The sequence below is a fragment of the Borostomias antarcticus genome (assembly GCF_949987555.1).
Source record: "Borostomias antarcticus genome assembly, chromosome: 11".
NCBI lineage: Eukaryota > Metazoa > Chordata > Actinopteri > Stomiiformes > Stomiidae > Borostomias > Borostomias antarcticus.
The window spans coordinates 3,092,176-3,109,073 of NC_140244.1; the positions used below are offsets into that span (position 1 = coordinate 3,092,176).

Here is a 16,898-nt window from a genome sequence, read left to right on the forward strand (position 1 = left end):
GGCAGCCACTTCCTGTCGCTGCGATCAAGAGCCGTGCCTCGCCACTTCCTCCTCCCCCCCCCGCGCCTCCGCGTGATGGAAAACCCCGGCGCAGAGGAAAAACAAACCGTGTGTGTGTGTGTGTGTGTGCGTGTGTGTCAATAAAACAAGTGTGTGCTTGACTGTGTGTGTATATTTGCATACGTGCACATGCCCATGGGCGGGCGCGGGCGTGGGTGTCAGTGAAGGGTTAACATGCCCAGACTTGCTACAGCTGGGGAGTGTTTGGCTGGTGGGGGAGGGGGGGGGGGCATGTGAGGGTTGTTTTGGACCGGGGGGGGGGGCGGGGGAAGGAGGTTGTTTTGTGGGGTGACTGGGGGGGGGGGAGGGTGTTTGGAGCAGTGGGAGGTAGAAGGGGAGTGTGAGAGAGCCGCCACTGTAATGTCTGACCGCCAGCCTGCTACACACACACACACACACACGGGAACCCCACAACCAGGAAAAGGGTTTGTACGGGTGAACGGTGGGGTCCGTGGCAAAGGGTGTGTACGGGGCCGACGGGGTCCTCTTCCTTTCATCGCAAGGGTGCTGAGGTTTGTGTGCGTGCGTGTGTGTGTGTGTGTGTGGATTTCTTCGGACAGCTGCCCTGGGATAGAGTTCCCGGCATCCAGAGAACAATCCGGGCTTTGTGGGGTTGAGGGGGTGAGAGGTGGGGCTCGGAGAGGGAGAGGGCCGGAGAGGAAAGAGAGATTTAGTCAACAGCTGCTAAAAGACTCACACACATACCATAAAACGCACCCTCTCCTTTTAAAACGTCACCTTTGCACCTTTACCGTGGCCAATTTAGTGGTCATTTGTGTTTATTGTTATTTGACTAGTCGCTCTATTTCAGTAGGGGTTGACTATAAAGCTACAGATGGCCGTTTTCAGGTCCAAAGGGCTCACACATGCGACATGCTTGCGTTTACAGGATTGTCAAACTGAATTGCGAAGAGCCACAAAAAGAATGTTGACATTGGAAAACAGGATTCGCCAACTACAGTTGAAGTTGGTCCACTGAATATGTAGACCACACAGACTGCTATAGACTAAAGAGAATGTTCTTCTCTGGGATTTCAAACAGACAACTGAAAAACCGAAAAGATTTAAAGAAGATAAAAACAAAGATAAAGCTTAATGTTCTAATCCTGGGATCTAGACGACGCGGTTGTTTGCGTGTTTCTACCCAAAACAGGGAGTCTGTGGAGGGACTATCAGTGGAATCAAGACACGTCAGCCAAACACAGGAGCAAAGGAACCTGAGGGTTCGAAGAAAACAACCTCATCTTGAGTCTCCCCTATTTACTTAGTTTAGAATTCTCTGAGGGTTAACTCCAGAGCAAATATGAAGGAACGTGAGCAACAGAGGTAGCTTAGAATAGAATAGAAAGTTTATTTTCGCCACATAAATCCCCCATTTACTTAGTTTAGAATTCTCTGAGGGTGAACTCCAGAGCAAATATGAAGGAATGTGAGCAACAGAGGTAGCTTAGAATAGAATAGAATAAAATAGAATACAATGTTTATTTTCGCCACATATATAACCAGAACAGATACAGGTACATTGGAATTATTCTACAATATCTTATGAACCCCTACAGAGGCTAACCAGCCAGCAGGTCTGTAGAGGAGCCTGAGGAGGCTTTGTGTTGCGTCGTTCAGCTCCTGTGAAGCTCGTAGCCTACAGGCGCTTTGAGCTCCGCCGTTTACCTCAGCATAACAACAAGTCCAGAGCGAACGGAGTGCTTGTGCTTTACTGTAAACCGCCTACAGCATCTTTCCATGGGGACTCACCCTGCTGTGACCGGGCTCTAGGGCCCCTCTCACCTCAGCACAGGAAAGAGATGGGACAGGCGGAGAAACACACACACACACACACACACACACACACACATACTCACGCACATACTCACGCATACACACTCACACACACACACATACTCGCGCACACTCACACACACACACACTCACACACACCACATACAGAGAGTTTGGTTTCACATGAGTGGGAACTTGTTAGAGACGGAGAGAGAGAAAATGAACGAGTGAGAAAGAGGATATAGATTGAAGGGAAGGACTGAGAAAAACTGAGTCAGTGTGTGTTTGTGTGTGTGTGAGAGAGAAAGAGAGCTTGAATCATCAGCCACAAATGCCACAGCTGTTTTTGACGTCCCTGAACGACTCGTACCTTATGCAGTTCCTCCAGCTGTGATGTCTCTGATAGCAGATTGCTGTTATCTGAAAAACTGCTTTGTTGGACAGAAGCGACCTGAAATCCATGTTCTACTCTACCTTGACCTGCTTCAGCCCTGTCTGCTTCCACGCCTTGGATTACAGAGTAACTGATTAAGTACATACTGCACTACACTCACAAACACAGGTCAACATAGGGCTACACTCTCACCAACACAGGTCAACATAGGGCTACACTCTCACCAACACAGGTCAACATAGGGCTACACTCTCACTAACACAGGCCAACATAGGGCTACACTCTCACCAACACAGGTCAACATAGGGCTACACTCTCACCAACACAGGTCAACATAGGGCTACACTATCACTAACACAGGTCAACATAGGGCTACACTCTCACCAACACAGGTCAACATAGGGCTACACTATCACTAACACAGGTCAACATAGGGCTACACTCTCACTAACACAGGTCAACATAGGGCTACACTCTCACCAACACAGGTCAACATAGGGCTACACTCTCACCAACACAGGCCAACATAGGGCTACACTATCACTAACACAGGTCAACATAGGGCTACACTCACCAACACAGGCCAACATAGGGCTACACTCTCACTAACACAGGCCAACATAGGGCTACACTATCACTAACACAGGTCAACATAGGGCTACACTCACCAACACAGGCCAACATAGGGCTACACTATCACTAACACAGGTCAACATAGGGCTACACTATCACCAACACAGGTCAACATAGGGCTACACTCTCACCAACACAGGCCAACATAGGGCTACACTATCACTAACACAGGTCAACATAGGGCTACACTCTCACCAACACAGGTCAACATAGGGCTACACTCTCACCAACACAGGTCAACATAGGGCTACACTCTCACCAACACAGGTCAACATAGGGCTACACTCTCACCAACACAGGTCAACATAGGGCTACACTATCACTAACACAGGTCAACATACGGCTACACTATCACTAACACAGGCCAACATACGGCTACGCTCTCACTAACACAGGTCAACATAGGGCTACACTCTCACAAACACAGGTCAACATAGGGCTACACTCTCACTAACACAGGCCAACATAGGGCTACACTCTCACCAACACAGGCCAACATAGGGCTACTCTCATTAACACAGGTCAACATAGGGCTACACTCTCACTAACACAGGTCAACATAGGGCTACTCTCATTAACACAGGTCTACACAATGCTACAATCTCACCAACACAGGTCTACACAAGTCTACAGTCTCACCAACACAGGTCTACACAAGTCTACAGTCTCACCAACACAGGTCTACACAGGTCTACAGTCTCACCAACACAGGTCTATACAGGTCTACATAGGTCAACGCTCTCAGAAGAAGTTCTTCCAGACCTCTCCCAGTGAAGCACAAGGTGTGAGAGATGCATTATTAATGACATTATTCAAGCCCCTACTAGTCTATCTCCCACTGGTCTAAGGGGGGTGATTATCAAGGTGTGGAAGAGCAGGGTGTGTGTGTGTGTGTGTGTGTGTGTGTGTGTGTGTGTGTGTGTGTGTGTGTGTGTGTGTGTGAGTGAGTGAGTGAGTGAGTGAGTGTGTGTGTGTGTGTGTGTGTGTGTGTGTGTGTGTGTGTGTGTGAGTGAGTGAGTGAGTGAGTGAGTGAGTGAGTGAGTGAGTGTGTGTGTGTGTGTGTGTGTGTGTGTGTGTGTGTGTGTGTGTGTGTGTGTGTGTGTGTGTAGAAGGTCATCTGACTCCCACAGAGAAAGAGAAACGTGCTTAAATAAAAAGCATGTAGTCCTCAGACACTGCAACTCTTGTTCACGTTCACACACAATCACAAAATCAGTACATCTTATTTCAATTCAAGATTCAAGATTCCTTTATTCGTCACATGTATAATACGGTGTACAGTCACAGTGAAATGTTACTGCCCGCTCCAAGATTATGCTACAGATATACTCTAATTACACATTTACAAGTTACATATTTACAAAATAACAATATTACAAATGAACACAAAACACGAACACCCTTTCCATAAGTATAAAGTTAGCTGGAATTGGATAGATAAGTCTAGAGTCTAGATGGATTATGTACATGCTATTTTTATTTGAATAAATAAATAAATAAATAAATAAATAAATAAATAAATAAATAAATAAATAAATAAATAAATAAATAAATAAATAAATAAATAAATAAATAAATAAATAAATAAATAAATAAATAAATAAATAAATAAATAAATAAATAAATAAATAAATAACTAACTAACTAACTAACTAACTAACTAACCTGAGGGGTTCATGGGTGAGTTATGTACATACTATAGCTATAATAAATAAAATCCCTGGGAGGGAGGGGTGTTAGATAGTCGTTCAGGAGCTGGATGGCTTGTGGGAAGAAGCTCTTCCTGAGTCTCTCCGTGCCGCCATGTGAGTGCGGTATCTCTTCCCTGAGCGTAGCAGGGAGAACAGTCCATTTCTTGGGTGGCTGGCAACTTAATTCAATTCAAACACTGAGAGCTGTGAGCCTTGTGTTTATATTGCCGTGTTGATATAAACCTGGGGCCTTTTCAACGTTCCTTAACGGGTGACTGAACTCAGCCAGCGCTCAGTCAAATGCCAGACGACCAGTCACCCAAAAGCACAGGCCGAAATTCACCCCGACCTCCAAACCAACTGAAGAAGCTGTTTGTTTTGAGCGACATGTCGCCATTTCGTCAGCTGTGTGTAGAGATCTAGGGGGATTCAGACGAAGGAAGTGAAACTGCGGTAGTTAGGATTAGGTGCATCCCCCTCACCAATGTAGAAAGTTGTGTCATTTAGTGAGAGGAAGAAGCACACACACACACACACACACACACACACACAATCCTTGTCGTTTCTTATGGTAAAACTCTTAACACCTGTTGAATGGTGTGTTACCTAACCCAAATAAAACCCAGACAACGACATAACAAGTACGCAGCGCCGGACAATGGGACCCTGGTCGCTTGACCGACCTAAAAAGAACTCACCCAGAAAAACAACAACACCGCCGACAATCTCTGCCCCCTTTTTGGGGATAATGACATTGAAACGAAGCCATTGTGGTGCGCCAAACCAATTATCCCCCCCCCCCCCCCCCCCCGGGGACAAACCTGGTCTGGGAGGGATGAGGGGGGAGGAGGGGGGGGCAGAAGAAGCCCCGTGCCGGGCTCCTCAGCTCTGGGCTAATTGTGAGAGAGAGAACGGCTGGCTCTATTCTAGCAGGCGGGCCGTGGGGGATTAGCCAAATGGTCACAAAAGGGGGGGGGGGGGGTCGACCGACCCGCTGGCCTGACCGGCCCCTCCTCTCTGTCTGCTTGAGCTCCCACCCGGGGGTGAAGCCAAACAATGGCCAAACTACTTGAGTTATGGTGTGTGTGTGTGTGTGTGTGTGTGTGTGTGTGTGTGTGTGTGTGTGTGTGTGTGTGTGTGTGTGTGTGTGTGTGTAATCTGAGAAGGGATTGGGCTGTCTGTAAGGGGCTGGTGGTGTCTGGCTGAAGGATTGGTGGGGGGAGTCTAAACCTGAGACAACACACCAGTCCCTCAGGCAGGGGAGAGACCAGCTTACTGGCATTAATGAGGAAGGGAGACTAGAGTTGACCAGGAGATAAACACTAACACCAGAGGGGACTCTACAGTATCTATCTATCTATCTATCTATCTATCTATCTATCTATCTATCTATCTATCTATCTATCTATCTATCTATCTATCTATCTATCTTTCTACAGTATCTATCTTTCTACAGTATCTATCTATCTATCTATATATCTTTCTACAGTATCTATCTATCTATCTATCTGTCAACATCTGTAGTGACAACATAGAAGTTCTTCAAGATGTCTGTACTTTTTCCTCTGCTGAAACTCCAAATTTCCCCCACAGGGATTATTAAAGTATATTATCTTCATATCTTATCTATGTCTGCCTCGAAAGGAACCTTTCCCCTCGGGAATTCATAAAGTATCTACCTACCTACCTACCAACCTACCTACCTACCTACCTACCTACCTACCTACCTACCTACCTACCTACCTACCAACCTACCTACCTACCTACCTACCTACCTACCTACCAACCTACCTACCTACCTACCTACCTACCTACCTACCAACCTACCTACCTACCTACCTACCTACCTACCAACCTACCTACCTACCTACCTACCTTCCTTTCTACCTACCTACCTACCTACCTACCTACCTACCTACCTACCTACCTACCTAACAGGGGAGTGTTACAGAGTAGACAAACACGACACAACCCAACCTGTTGAATGATACTGGGTTTTTTTTGTCCAGGGGCTCATTCACTGTGTCAGTTTCCAGCGTTGCTATAAAGACTCACCTCTTATTCTTTTCTATCTTGATATCATGTTTACTGACAATGTTATTATAGTAGTAGTATGTCACTTAATGAGTTTCAGAGAGAGAGAGAGAGAATGAGTGAATGAAGGGGAGAGAGAGAGAAAAACAGGGAGTGAGTGAGAGGGAGAGCAAGAGAGGGAGGGAGGGAGGGAGGGAGGGAGGGAGGGAGGGAGGGAGGGAGGGAGGGAGGGAGGGAGGGAGAGAGAGAGGGAGAGAGAGAGAGAGAGAGAGAGATGGAGGGAGGGAGAGAGAGAGAGAGAGAGAGGGAGGGAGGGAGAGAGAGAGGGAGAGGGAGAGGGAGAGGGAGAGGGAGAGGGAGAGGGAGAGGGAGAGGGAGAGGGAGAGGGAGAGAGGGAGAGAGAGAGAGGCAGCCAGCTAGGGAGGCGCTGGGCGAGAAGAAAGGAGAAAAGAAGTCACCAGGAAACCTGCCTGGATACCGCTTCACTCCCCGTCGACCAATCAGCCGGCAGACACGTCTATAAACAAGGCTTTGACAGGCTCCAGCAGCTGCCTAAGGGGTCAGAGGTCAGCCGTCGGTTTTCAATGAGCCCTTTTAGCGTGCTGGGTCCGGGAGGAGAGGAGGGAGGGGCGCGGATCTGTTACCCGCTGCAGGGGCGCTTATGTTTAGTGAACTGATAGAAAAATATATAGGCCGAATGTGACTGTAGACGCTGTCAACTAAGCGGGAGGGACTAGAAGCCCGATCCGCTCGGGGATTTGGTTCACACGGTCGCCGAACGCCACTGCGAGTCACCAGGCTGAGGGGGGGGGCGCCGCCACGCTCGTCTGTCCAATCGGCGTCAGACGACGGACGCCATCTTTTAAAAGTCTCTGCCATCATCACTGTGGCTTTGCAGAGCAGGGCTGCGTTCTGATTTGCGTACTTACATACTATATAGTACGCCACAAATTTATGTAGTATGTCCCAATACATAGTATGCCACATGCAGTATGGCAAAAATACCAGGATGTCCTACTACATCCGGTCGTATTTTGCAGTATGTAAGCCAGCACACTTTTCTGGCTATTCTGACCCACAATGCAGTGCTGAGCGGGAATTGCGTCACATGTGCGAGTCGCGCCAGAGGCGTTTTGATGAATCCCAGCTGTGGACGAATGTCGCTTCATGGACAGCGATGGGTGTTGTCAAATGTTATGACAAGGTAGTATGTCCCAATTGGTTGCGTACTGCGTGCAAAGTATGTACTTTCTAGGGGCAGCTGTAGTACGTACTGGTAGTAAAAGGCAGAAGTATGCGATTCGGAACGTAGCTGAGGTCTATCAGTCTGAGCTTGGAGCCTCAGTCTGAACGCCACACACACACACACACACACATACACACACACACACAGTTTAGATGCTTTTATTTGGATCCACAAATGAACAACCTTTTTTCTGATTCCAACATTTAGAAGAAGGTTATACAATATGGTGGCTAAACTAGACCTACAGGTATGGTCATAATAAGAGACGAGGTCATAATGATGGTACTCTATCAGGTGTAAGCAATAGCATATGGAAATGGTCAACGCTCAAGGATAAATGAAACATCTCCTTCTCCAGATAGAGAGGCTGCCAATAGTTGCTGAGACTGAGCAGGACTTTGCATCAGTCTTTTGTAGTCCTCCTAGTTGCAGTTCAAAGAGCACAGAACATGCCCCGGACTCTCAAACACACACACACACACACACACACACACACACACACACACACACACACACACACAGTCTTACAGCAGCCCACACTGACGGCTCATCTTGTGTGTGTCTCTGTAGCAACGGACAGCTGAGCGTCACAAACTACTCACTGTCAATAATAGTTATTTGTGTCTGTTATAATGAGCCAAATAACATCAGCTCAACCGTTTAAAGACCGTGTGTAGCAGTGTTGAAGCATTTCAGTATTGACTCATAGCAAATGTAAACCAACCGATAAAAAGACACAAACATGGTGTGTGTGTGTGTGTGTGTGTGTGTGTGTGCGTGTGTGTGTGCATGTAACTTATTTATTTATCAGTTTATGTAATAATGTTGAACTTTTCTTGGTCCTTGTTAAAAGCTCAAAGTGTTACATGAGGTCACTTGGAGAAGCTCATTGTGTTTTTATATCTTCACCAAAATGGACCCATGAACAGTTACAAAGTACAGAACACAATCTTGTTGTTGCTTTGGAGGTGGTTTATTGTATAATTTGATAGTGCGCTTATCACTGCAGTATCATGTTATCTTTTTGGGGGCTGGGACATTTAACTACGTACTTGTTTTAAGGAGTGTCTGTTTGTGACTGAAGTGAGCTTTGGTTAGGTAACACACACGCACACACACACACACACACGCACACAGCGAGAGAACAAGCAACAATGAAAGGCTTATGTGAGGCAGGACTTGACCTACGAACGCAAAACAATGATCTATGTAGGGTGTGCGTGTGTGTGTGTGTGGGTGTGGGTGTGTGTGTGTGTGTGTGTGGGTGTGGGTGTATGTGTGTGTGTGTGTTCACGGTAAGACTAATGATAACGTTGGTATGAAGGAGGATTTAATGGGGAGCATGTGTGTAAATAGTGTGTAGGGTGTTAGGCTCAGCTGGAGCCTTTATTAACATCAGTGTGTGTGTGTGTGTGTGTGTGTGTGTGTGTGCGCGTGTGTGTGCGTGTGTCTCCTTTGTTGTGGCCCTAGGTCATCAGAGAAATGTCATCTCATTGTGTGGGTGTGTGTGATAGGCCCGAAAGAAGATTCAACACTGTTACTTTAGACAGAGATTCATCTTAATTAACTGATTCCTACCTTTGTCTGCTGCAGACATTGATGTCACAAACACGCACGCACGCACATACACACACACACACACACACACACACACACACACACGCACACACACTGATGTCAGTAAAGGCTCCAGCTGAGTCTAACACCCTACACACCGTTTACACACTTGCTCCCCCATTAAATCCTCCTTCACACCAACTTTATCATTAGTCTTACCAGGAACACACACACACACACACACACACAGTCGCTGGGTAATAAACAGCCCCCCCCCCCCCAACCCCCCCTTCTGAGCTAGCACCTCACTCTTGTTTACAGACTCTTCCAATCATATCCTTCTTCACACACACACACACACACACATATCTTATCAAATCCTGCCTGTTGCAGTCTGCATGTCCTCCCTGAAACACACACACTACCCTAAAACACACACACACCCACAGGTGTTCCCATACACAAACATCACACACAGATGGAAAGGTAATAACTAAGTAAATATGAGTTATTCTGAATTTGACGGCGCACGCTACCCTCACGGGGGGACGCAGGCTAACACCGCCTGGTTCTGAACACCAGAGACGCCTCAAGGCCCATTTCTTTCTGAGAATTTAGAGGCTACGCCTTTCAGGAGTAATACCGTCGAAAACAGATCACTAGAGAATTTCTACAGCATGATTTAAGATGATCAGAACCTTATCTTGCGTACGTGACCGTAAAACTGAACTACATACAGCCTTACACACACACACACACGCACGCACGCACGCACGCACGCACAGACACAAAACAGCCTCAAGTTTAGACATTCTGCTCACGGCAGCATTAGTGGAAAACCATGGTCTCTCTAGGACCCCACCGAAGAACTCAATCACACTGTCACAGTTTTCTCTGTCAACACCCCCCCCCCCTCCTCTCTCCACACAGACGACACGGACGCACATTCAGCCTGGCCGCGTCGTCCACCCCGGGCACTTGTTGCCGCATGAAAGGTTTCCCTGACCCCCACAAACCTCTAGCAATGGTGAGAGGATGGGAGGGGGTGTTACCAGGCTGAAAGAGGGCCTTTTGCTGCCTGTCTAGTGTGGCAGGGGTTGGTGTGTGTGTGTGTGTGTGTGTGTGTGGAGGGGGGGTGGGGGGCGGGAGGGGCAGAGACAGATGGTGCTGAGGCTACCGTGAAAGAGACGGTGAACCGGGGGGGGGGGGGGGGGGGGGGGGGCAGAGACAGAGAACGAGGCCTGGTTCTTTTTATTGCCCCCACCCAGTACCCACCACCCACCCCCCCCCCCCCCCGGCTCTTCACAAACACCAGATGCCCCGGCTCCTGAAAGACCCCAGCCGAGCCGTGCCACTTGTCCCCCCCCCCTCCTCCGCCCCCCCCCCATCAGCCGGCTGCAGCACGCCTCTCCTCCCGTTCCACACACCTCGCCCTCCCCTGGGTCGCCATGGAGACGACGGGGACAGAGGGGGGGGGGGGGGGGCTCCTGTTCGGGGGGAGGGCGCTGATTGTACTACATATCACAATGGCGCACACACACTGTATGAATAAAACATTGCACTACACTCTCCCCATACTCCACTCTATATTGTTTTTATATTCATTTTCAGATATATTGTCGCTTGTATTTTGTATTCGCGCAGTCCTGTCCTGTACCCTGTCTAACGTCGCCTCCATCAGCGTACGCATCATAGACGTAAGCGAATTCCTAGTATGTGTAAATAGAAGTTTAGATGTAGATAAATGCGATAAACTGATGTTGAATGTTGAACCTGACTGGTGGGATCATCAGGTGCAGTGAGTCACCTCAGACAGTCAGATGTGTGTATGTGGCATGGAGGAAGAGACACAACCTGTCTCTACTTGTGTCATGTGTGTGTGTGTGTGTGTGTGTGTGTGTGTGTTCCATTATCCTCTCTCCACTGCGCTGTCTGACTCACAACGTTACATAATTGCGAATCCCTGCAGAGCAAGCAGACATCAGGCTACTGCAGAGCATTTTTTTTTTAAAAACATTTCACCGAGTTACATGTAAAAATGCTCCACAGCAGTACGGTTTGCTTGGTTGGGATGCATGTAGGGGTGAAATGAAATAAAAGTGTAGATATTTGAAGATTATTTTGGGAAAATGTGGAGTAGTGTGTGCTAGAACTGAAAAGGAAAACTAAATTGAAAGACAGGAGTGCATTCACACACACACACACAGGTATTTGCAATATAGTAATTACAAGTTATAGGCCTAGCTTACTCTATTCTGAGAAAGACTCAGACATACAAACATAAATCTGTGAAGCTTTTGTTGACACAAAACACCGCTCGCACACTGCGACAGTCATGAGAAAGGTTAAGTGGTCTGCAAGCCTGGGGGTTCACATGGGTCGTGGGTTTCAACCCCACACATACGATCTTCATTCACTGTAATAGGAGTAGCCAAACGGGAACATGGCGAACAGCGACGTCTCCCAGGACACACGGGGGTCCGCTCCTCCACGCGGGGCATGCCCGGACGAGCGTGCCACCAACGAGAAGCCAAGCTGGTGCTTTGAAGCACAGGCTAGTCTGGACATGTGTGTGGGGGCGTACAAACGAAAGAGGAAGCTGGAAGCGGACGAGGTGTTAGTCGAGCAGGTAACTGGAGGTGAATGAACCATTAGCAGGCCAGGTAATCGGGGGAAAACTGGTCTGGTGACTTTAGGTTCCAAATGATTGTCTGGTCCTGGCCACTGACTTAGGCAGTTGATCTGCCAAACTTAAAGTTCAACTGAACTGCCACATGAACAGGGTCTGATTCCTGTCTTTTTAAAGCACAGAGACTTCCAAGATTGTAAATAGACAGAGCAGCATTATAACTTCCGTTTTTCACATCTAAAGACGCTTATTGGTACCATAGAGCAAACATATTGATCATATGCGATGATAAACTTCTCAACACCAGGAAAAACGTTAAGTTCATAAAGGTTTATTGTAATAAAACTGTGACAAAAAAACTGTACAAGTATCTATATATGCACAAATTCATTTTTCAAAAAAAATGTACGTTAAATGCATACTGTGCTTCAAATAGCTTACAAACTCTACATCTTTTTCGATCCCTGTCTAAAACAGTAAACAACAGCTGAGCTGCTCAGCAGCCCAGCGAGGAGGGGGATGCTACAGAAAGCCCAGATAGCAAGCAGATCTGGGCCGTATATGGGCCGGAACTAAGCCACAAGGGCCAGATCTGGCCTGTATATGGCCCAGATCCGCTTGCCATCTGGGAGGACAGAGCACCCAACACACAACGGCAGTGACACTGGTGCTAACGTGACGGCAACCAACCACTTCACGGCTTATTCACAAAGGCAAAGAACAATGGTGGGGGCACTGTAAAGCTATTAAAATTAGATCGCACAAGTCTTTCTTCCCATCGGATCCAAGAGATGTGAAAAAAAATAAACGTTTTCACCACTTGTCAAGAGATTTAGCCAAACTCCAGTTTATCCTGAATACTCTGACTATTGCACAATAGGATCTACGGAAAGTTTGGCAGTTAGATTCAGCGCTACTGGAGGTGGGTTAAACATTGTTGTCGCTTTAAGGCGGAACAACATGAGACAACTTCGCTGGGTGTTTCGTCCTGGGTGGTCTTTGATTTTTAACAGCACACGTAGGCTGAGTGGTCCCGTTGCAAACCAGCAGTGCATTGGAATACACAGAAAACATCATTAGAGAAAAACATCAAAGTTCACCTTAGAAATATAGGTACCTGAACAAACTCTCCAGTTATGATTGCTTTCTAGGTTTTACATTCGTGAGAAGTGGTGTTAAGTATCAATACTACTGCACCATAAGAGAAAACTATGACAGGATCCCAGAGTTGGTTCGTCTACACTTCAGTACAGCCTGGAATCGTGTAGCCTAGTGTGCGAAGATGGTCACAGGTCAGACGAGCGCATTTCAAATTCAAAGCAGTGCAAAGTAGGCCTATGGGCTGGTAGTAAAATGAATTCATAAAAATGCTGCTTACCCCAAAGTAACGGTCTAAAACAATTACATAGTGCTTTTTTTTTCTCGTTTAAACAACGTTACTCCAATTAAATAAAGGCAGATAATTTAAGAGAAAAACGAGTTGAAATGCTGAAAAATGATCACTGTTGGTGGTCGACGGCCGTCCCAGAAGCAGGCGTTGCCGTGAGGAGGAGCCCCGTCCCGCCGGGCCTGCGGGCCCTAGCTCGACACCGTCATCAGGTAGCTCTTCGGCGGGCTTGTGCGCGCCCCCATCAGGAAGCGGTTCTTGCAGCTCAGCGACGGATCGTACGGCGAGGCGGCCCGGTCGACGGGCGAGGCCGCGGGGCTGGGGGTGGCGGGAGCCTCGGCCTCGTACAGGACACAGATGGAGCCATCCTCGCCGATGCGATACGACACCTCGTACGGGTCAACCCACAGCGTCAGCTCCCGGGGAAGCAGCGAAAAGAGCTGGTCGCTGGTTAGTCCGATGCGCCCCGCGGCCCTGCCGATGATCGGGTCCATTTCGTGGTTGATTCGGATGCAGCGGTAGCCGGAGCCCTTCTGCGGCTTGTCGGGGAACCAGTGGTGCTGGTAGTGGTCTAAAGAAAAACAGGCGAATTCAGACAAGTCGAACATTAACATAATGTGTTGTTGCTTTGTGCTGCTGCCATTTTGCTCAGCTGGCTACTAGGGCAATTTGGTTTCCTTCTCACGTTATATCTAACGTTGCTTAACTAGATAACTAGATAAACTAAGATAAAATAACTAGATAAAGTTGCACAAAGGCCCTTTGCACAAAGGCCCTCAAAAGGTTTCAACTACACTGCTAAGCTGGCTACTAGGGCAATTTGGTTTCCTTCTCGCGTTATATAGTATATACTTTATATAGATAAAGTTGCACAAAGGCCCTGAAAAGGTTTCAGCTCCACTGCTAAACAGGCTGAGGCTCGAGACCCAAACAGCTGTGCTCGGCCTCCTCGAGACCAAGCTAGCTAACGTTAGCATAACTGACTCGGTTATAATATGGTTACGGTTAATATAATAAAGTGGATAACTTTAGCAAGTAGCGTCAACTGACTATCAGCAAAATGATCAATTATGCCCGCTAGAATCGATTAAGAGCAAAACTAGCATGTCGTCCAAACCAAGTTATCAGTTAGCTTAGCTTAGCTGGGGTGATGTGTTGACGGTTGATCAGACAAAGAGGCCATTTGCTTGTTGTTTGCCAACGTTAGCCAGCTAGCCAATCAGCATACCATCAATATATTCTCCACACTTTGTTAATTAGACATAGCAACCTAACTCTATATCAAGTTAAAGATACCAAATACATAAAATAACGTCGAGTGCAAACAGATTAGTTATGTTACCTGATAATGACTGTTGAAGGCAATCCCCGAAAACCTGGAGCTGGTGTTCGCTTAGAAAGCCCCTTGTTCTCAAAAGCCTGGAGACAAACGTGGCAGCTGCCGATACTTCGGGGTCCATTTCAGCTCTGGAAGTGTATCCTTGATTCATATCAGCTCTTGAAGTGTATCCTTGATTCATATTGTCCTAAAATGAAGAAGAGTCGACGAGTTTGGACAGAAAAGCAGTAGGAAGCAGACGACGTCGTGTTGGCTGAGTATCTAACGGGCCTCAATCGGCACGAATCCCTCAATAAACGGAATGGGACTCTTCAAAAGTCAGAAGTTCTTATCAACGCAACAAGTTGGCTCCAGCCCGCGTAATAATGGGCATCCTATTTACTAAAAACACACTAAAGAAACCGACAAAAAGGAATGAGCCGAGTCTGAGGTCCCTTCACAAAGTAGTGAGCGCAGTTGCTTGTAGCTTCTTTTTATGAAGAAGCAGATGGGCAGGGTGATGTCACTGACATGGCCTTTCTGATTGGTGGGTTGCTCTGGCCAATGAGACGCGAGAGAAACACACCCGAGTCAAAGAGGGTTGGCCCGAGTGCTCTACTCGAGCTGTGATTGGTTGGGATGGTGGAAAAAAAATCCCAAGCTCGTAGTGGGGCGTAAAAGATACATAATGCAAATAAGGTCCGTTCTCTTCCATATATAGGCATTGACGTCAAACAATACTAAAGTATTCGTGACGACAATCCATTACCCGTAAACTTCTGAGAAGTTACAGTATTTGGTTTAGGTCATCATATTGTTGAAGTAAATCATTTAATCTACTGGATCTGAAGCTGTATCTACACCTCCTATTTGCATTCCTTATGTTTATGGTAGACTACTTTTACTACTACCACTACTAGGCTACTACAGTTTATTTCATGCTCATGGATGAACAACCGTTTTCCAACGCAACCCGTAACGCACACCAAGCAAGCGGAATAAATTAGAGAGAAGCAAAACAGATGAAAGAGACATCTAAAATAAATCTTGACCAAAGAGTTGAGAAGAGAAGTTCTGTCTTTGCCAAAGAACAACATGTCCAATATAGATTCCAGATAACGTTACAACAGCGACACCTGGCGGTTGACCAAGAAATCATACGTGCTTTGTTCAAATAATGTGCTTTTTGGAAAATTGTCTAATTTCCCAATTTATTTTTCAAGTCTCAATATGAGCACACAAATAACCCAATTCTTAATGCAGTTGTAATTACTGGTTGGAAATTCACTTCCAAATGCTGTAAAAGTAAGTATGCCAGTTGGACCTTCCCTTATATCCAAATTAGGTGAATACCAATGAACTTCTCATGAACTACAAATAAAACGTGTGTGTGTGTGTGTGTGTGTGTGTGTGTGTGTGTGTGTGTGTGTGTGTGTGTGTGTGTGTGTGTGTGTGTGTGTGTGTGTGTGTGTGTGTGTGTTACCTATGCATGGCTACATAATATGTTCAGCAGAATAAGTGACAGTTTCGTGGCTCATGCCTCAATGGGTTTGGTTTCGATGTGCTTGACACCCATATGCTTATTGTCTGGCCTGAATAGACAACGACCACGGAGCTCCACAATACCCTGCCTCTCATCCTGGAGCTCCGCCTGCGTTCCTCTGCGCACAGTCTAGAAGAGATCGATACTTAAGGAAATGTATACTGGCTAAAGACACATGTGAGGTCTTGTGGGGATTGTTCAACCCTAGTTCAATCCTAATTCGGCTATATTTGGACGTGAGTGATGATGTCACTGTCACAGTAATGGAGGGCGATAGGAGCCCTCACCATAGCAACCCGAGAGTGATTCTGAGTCCAAGTGAGGGGGGGGGGTTATTGTGTTTTTGTCATTTGTGAGATGTGTGCGTCTGTGCGTCACTGAAAACGGAGTGCAGTTTGCTTATTGATTTGTGAGAGTGATGCTCTTCGTGGTAGCCTAGCCTACTCGGCGTGTTTGTGTATGCGTGGCACGCATGTGAGTTTGTGTGTCCTTTCCCGATCATCCCCTCAAGGAGACAAGAACATGCATCTGCATGCAGACACAGCAGGCTATCAGGTATCATCATCACTATCAAGCAACTATCATAAGCTATCAGTTATCATCACTATCAGTGATCATAGGCTGTTATCA

At 46.9% G+C, this 16,898-nt stretch overlaps 1 protein-coding gene across 1 annotated transcript; it reads right to left on the minus strand.

Moving 5' to 3' along the window:
* Nucleotides 1–13,369: 13,369 nt before the first annotated feature.
* btg2 (B-cell translocation gene 2) lies at nt 13,370–15,175 on the minus strand. Its single transcript, XM_084446312.1, has 2 exons — nt 14,750–15,175; nt 13,370–13,978 (listed from the first exon to the last, which is right to left on the minus strand). The coding sequence occupies exons 1-2, from the start codon at nt 14,925–14,927 to the stop codon at nt 13,599–13,601; spliced, it is 558 nt and encodes a 185-aa protein (XP_084302438.1). The 5' UTR covers nt 14,928–15,175; the 3' UTR covers nt 13,370–13,598.
* Nucleotides 15,176–16,898: the final 1,723 nt, after the last annotated feature.

Bases quoted from the DNA above. Each gene is read 5' to 3' on its own strand.
- btg2 (XM_084446312.1), bottom strand. From the start codon at position 14,927: ATGAATCAAGGATACACTTCAAGAGCTGATATGAATCAAGGATACACT. The intron at 13,979-14,749 runs GTAACATAACTA...GTTTTTCTTTAG, and splicing joins CCTTCAACAGTCATTATCAG to ACCACTACCAGCACCACTGG.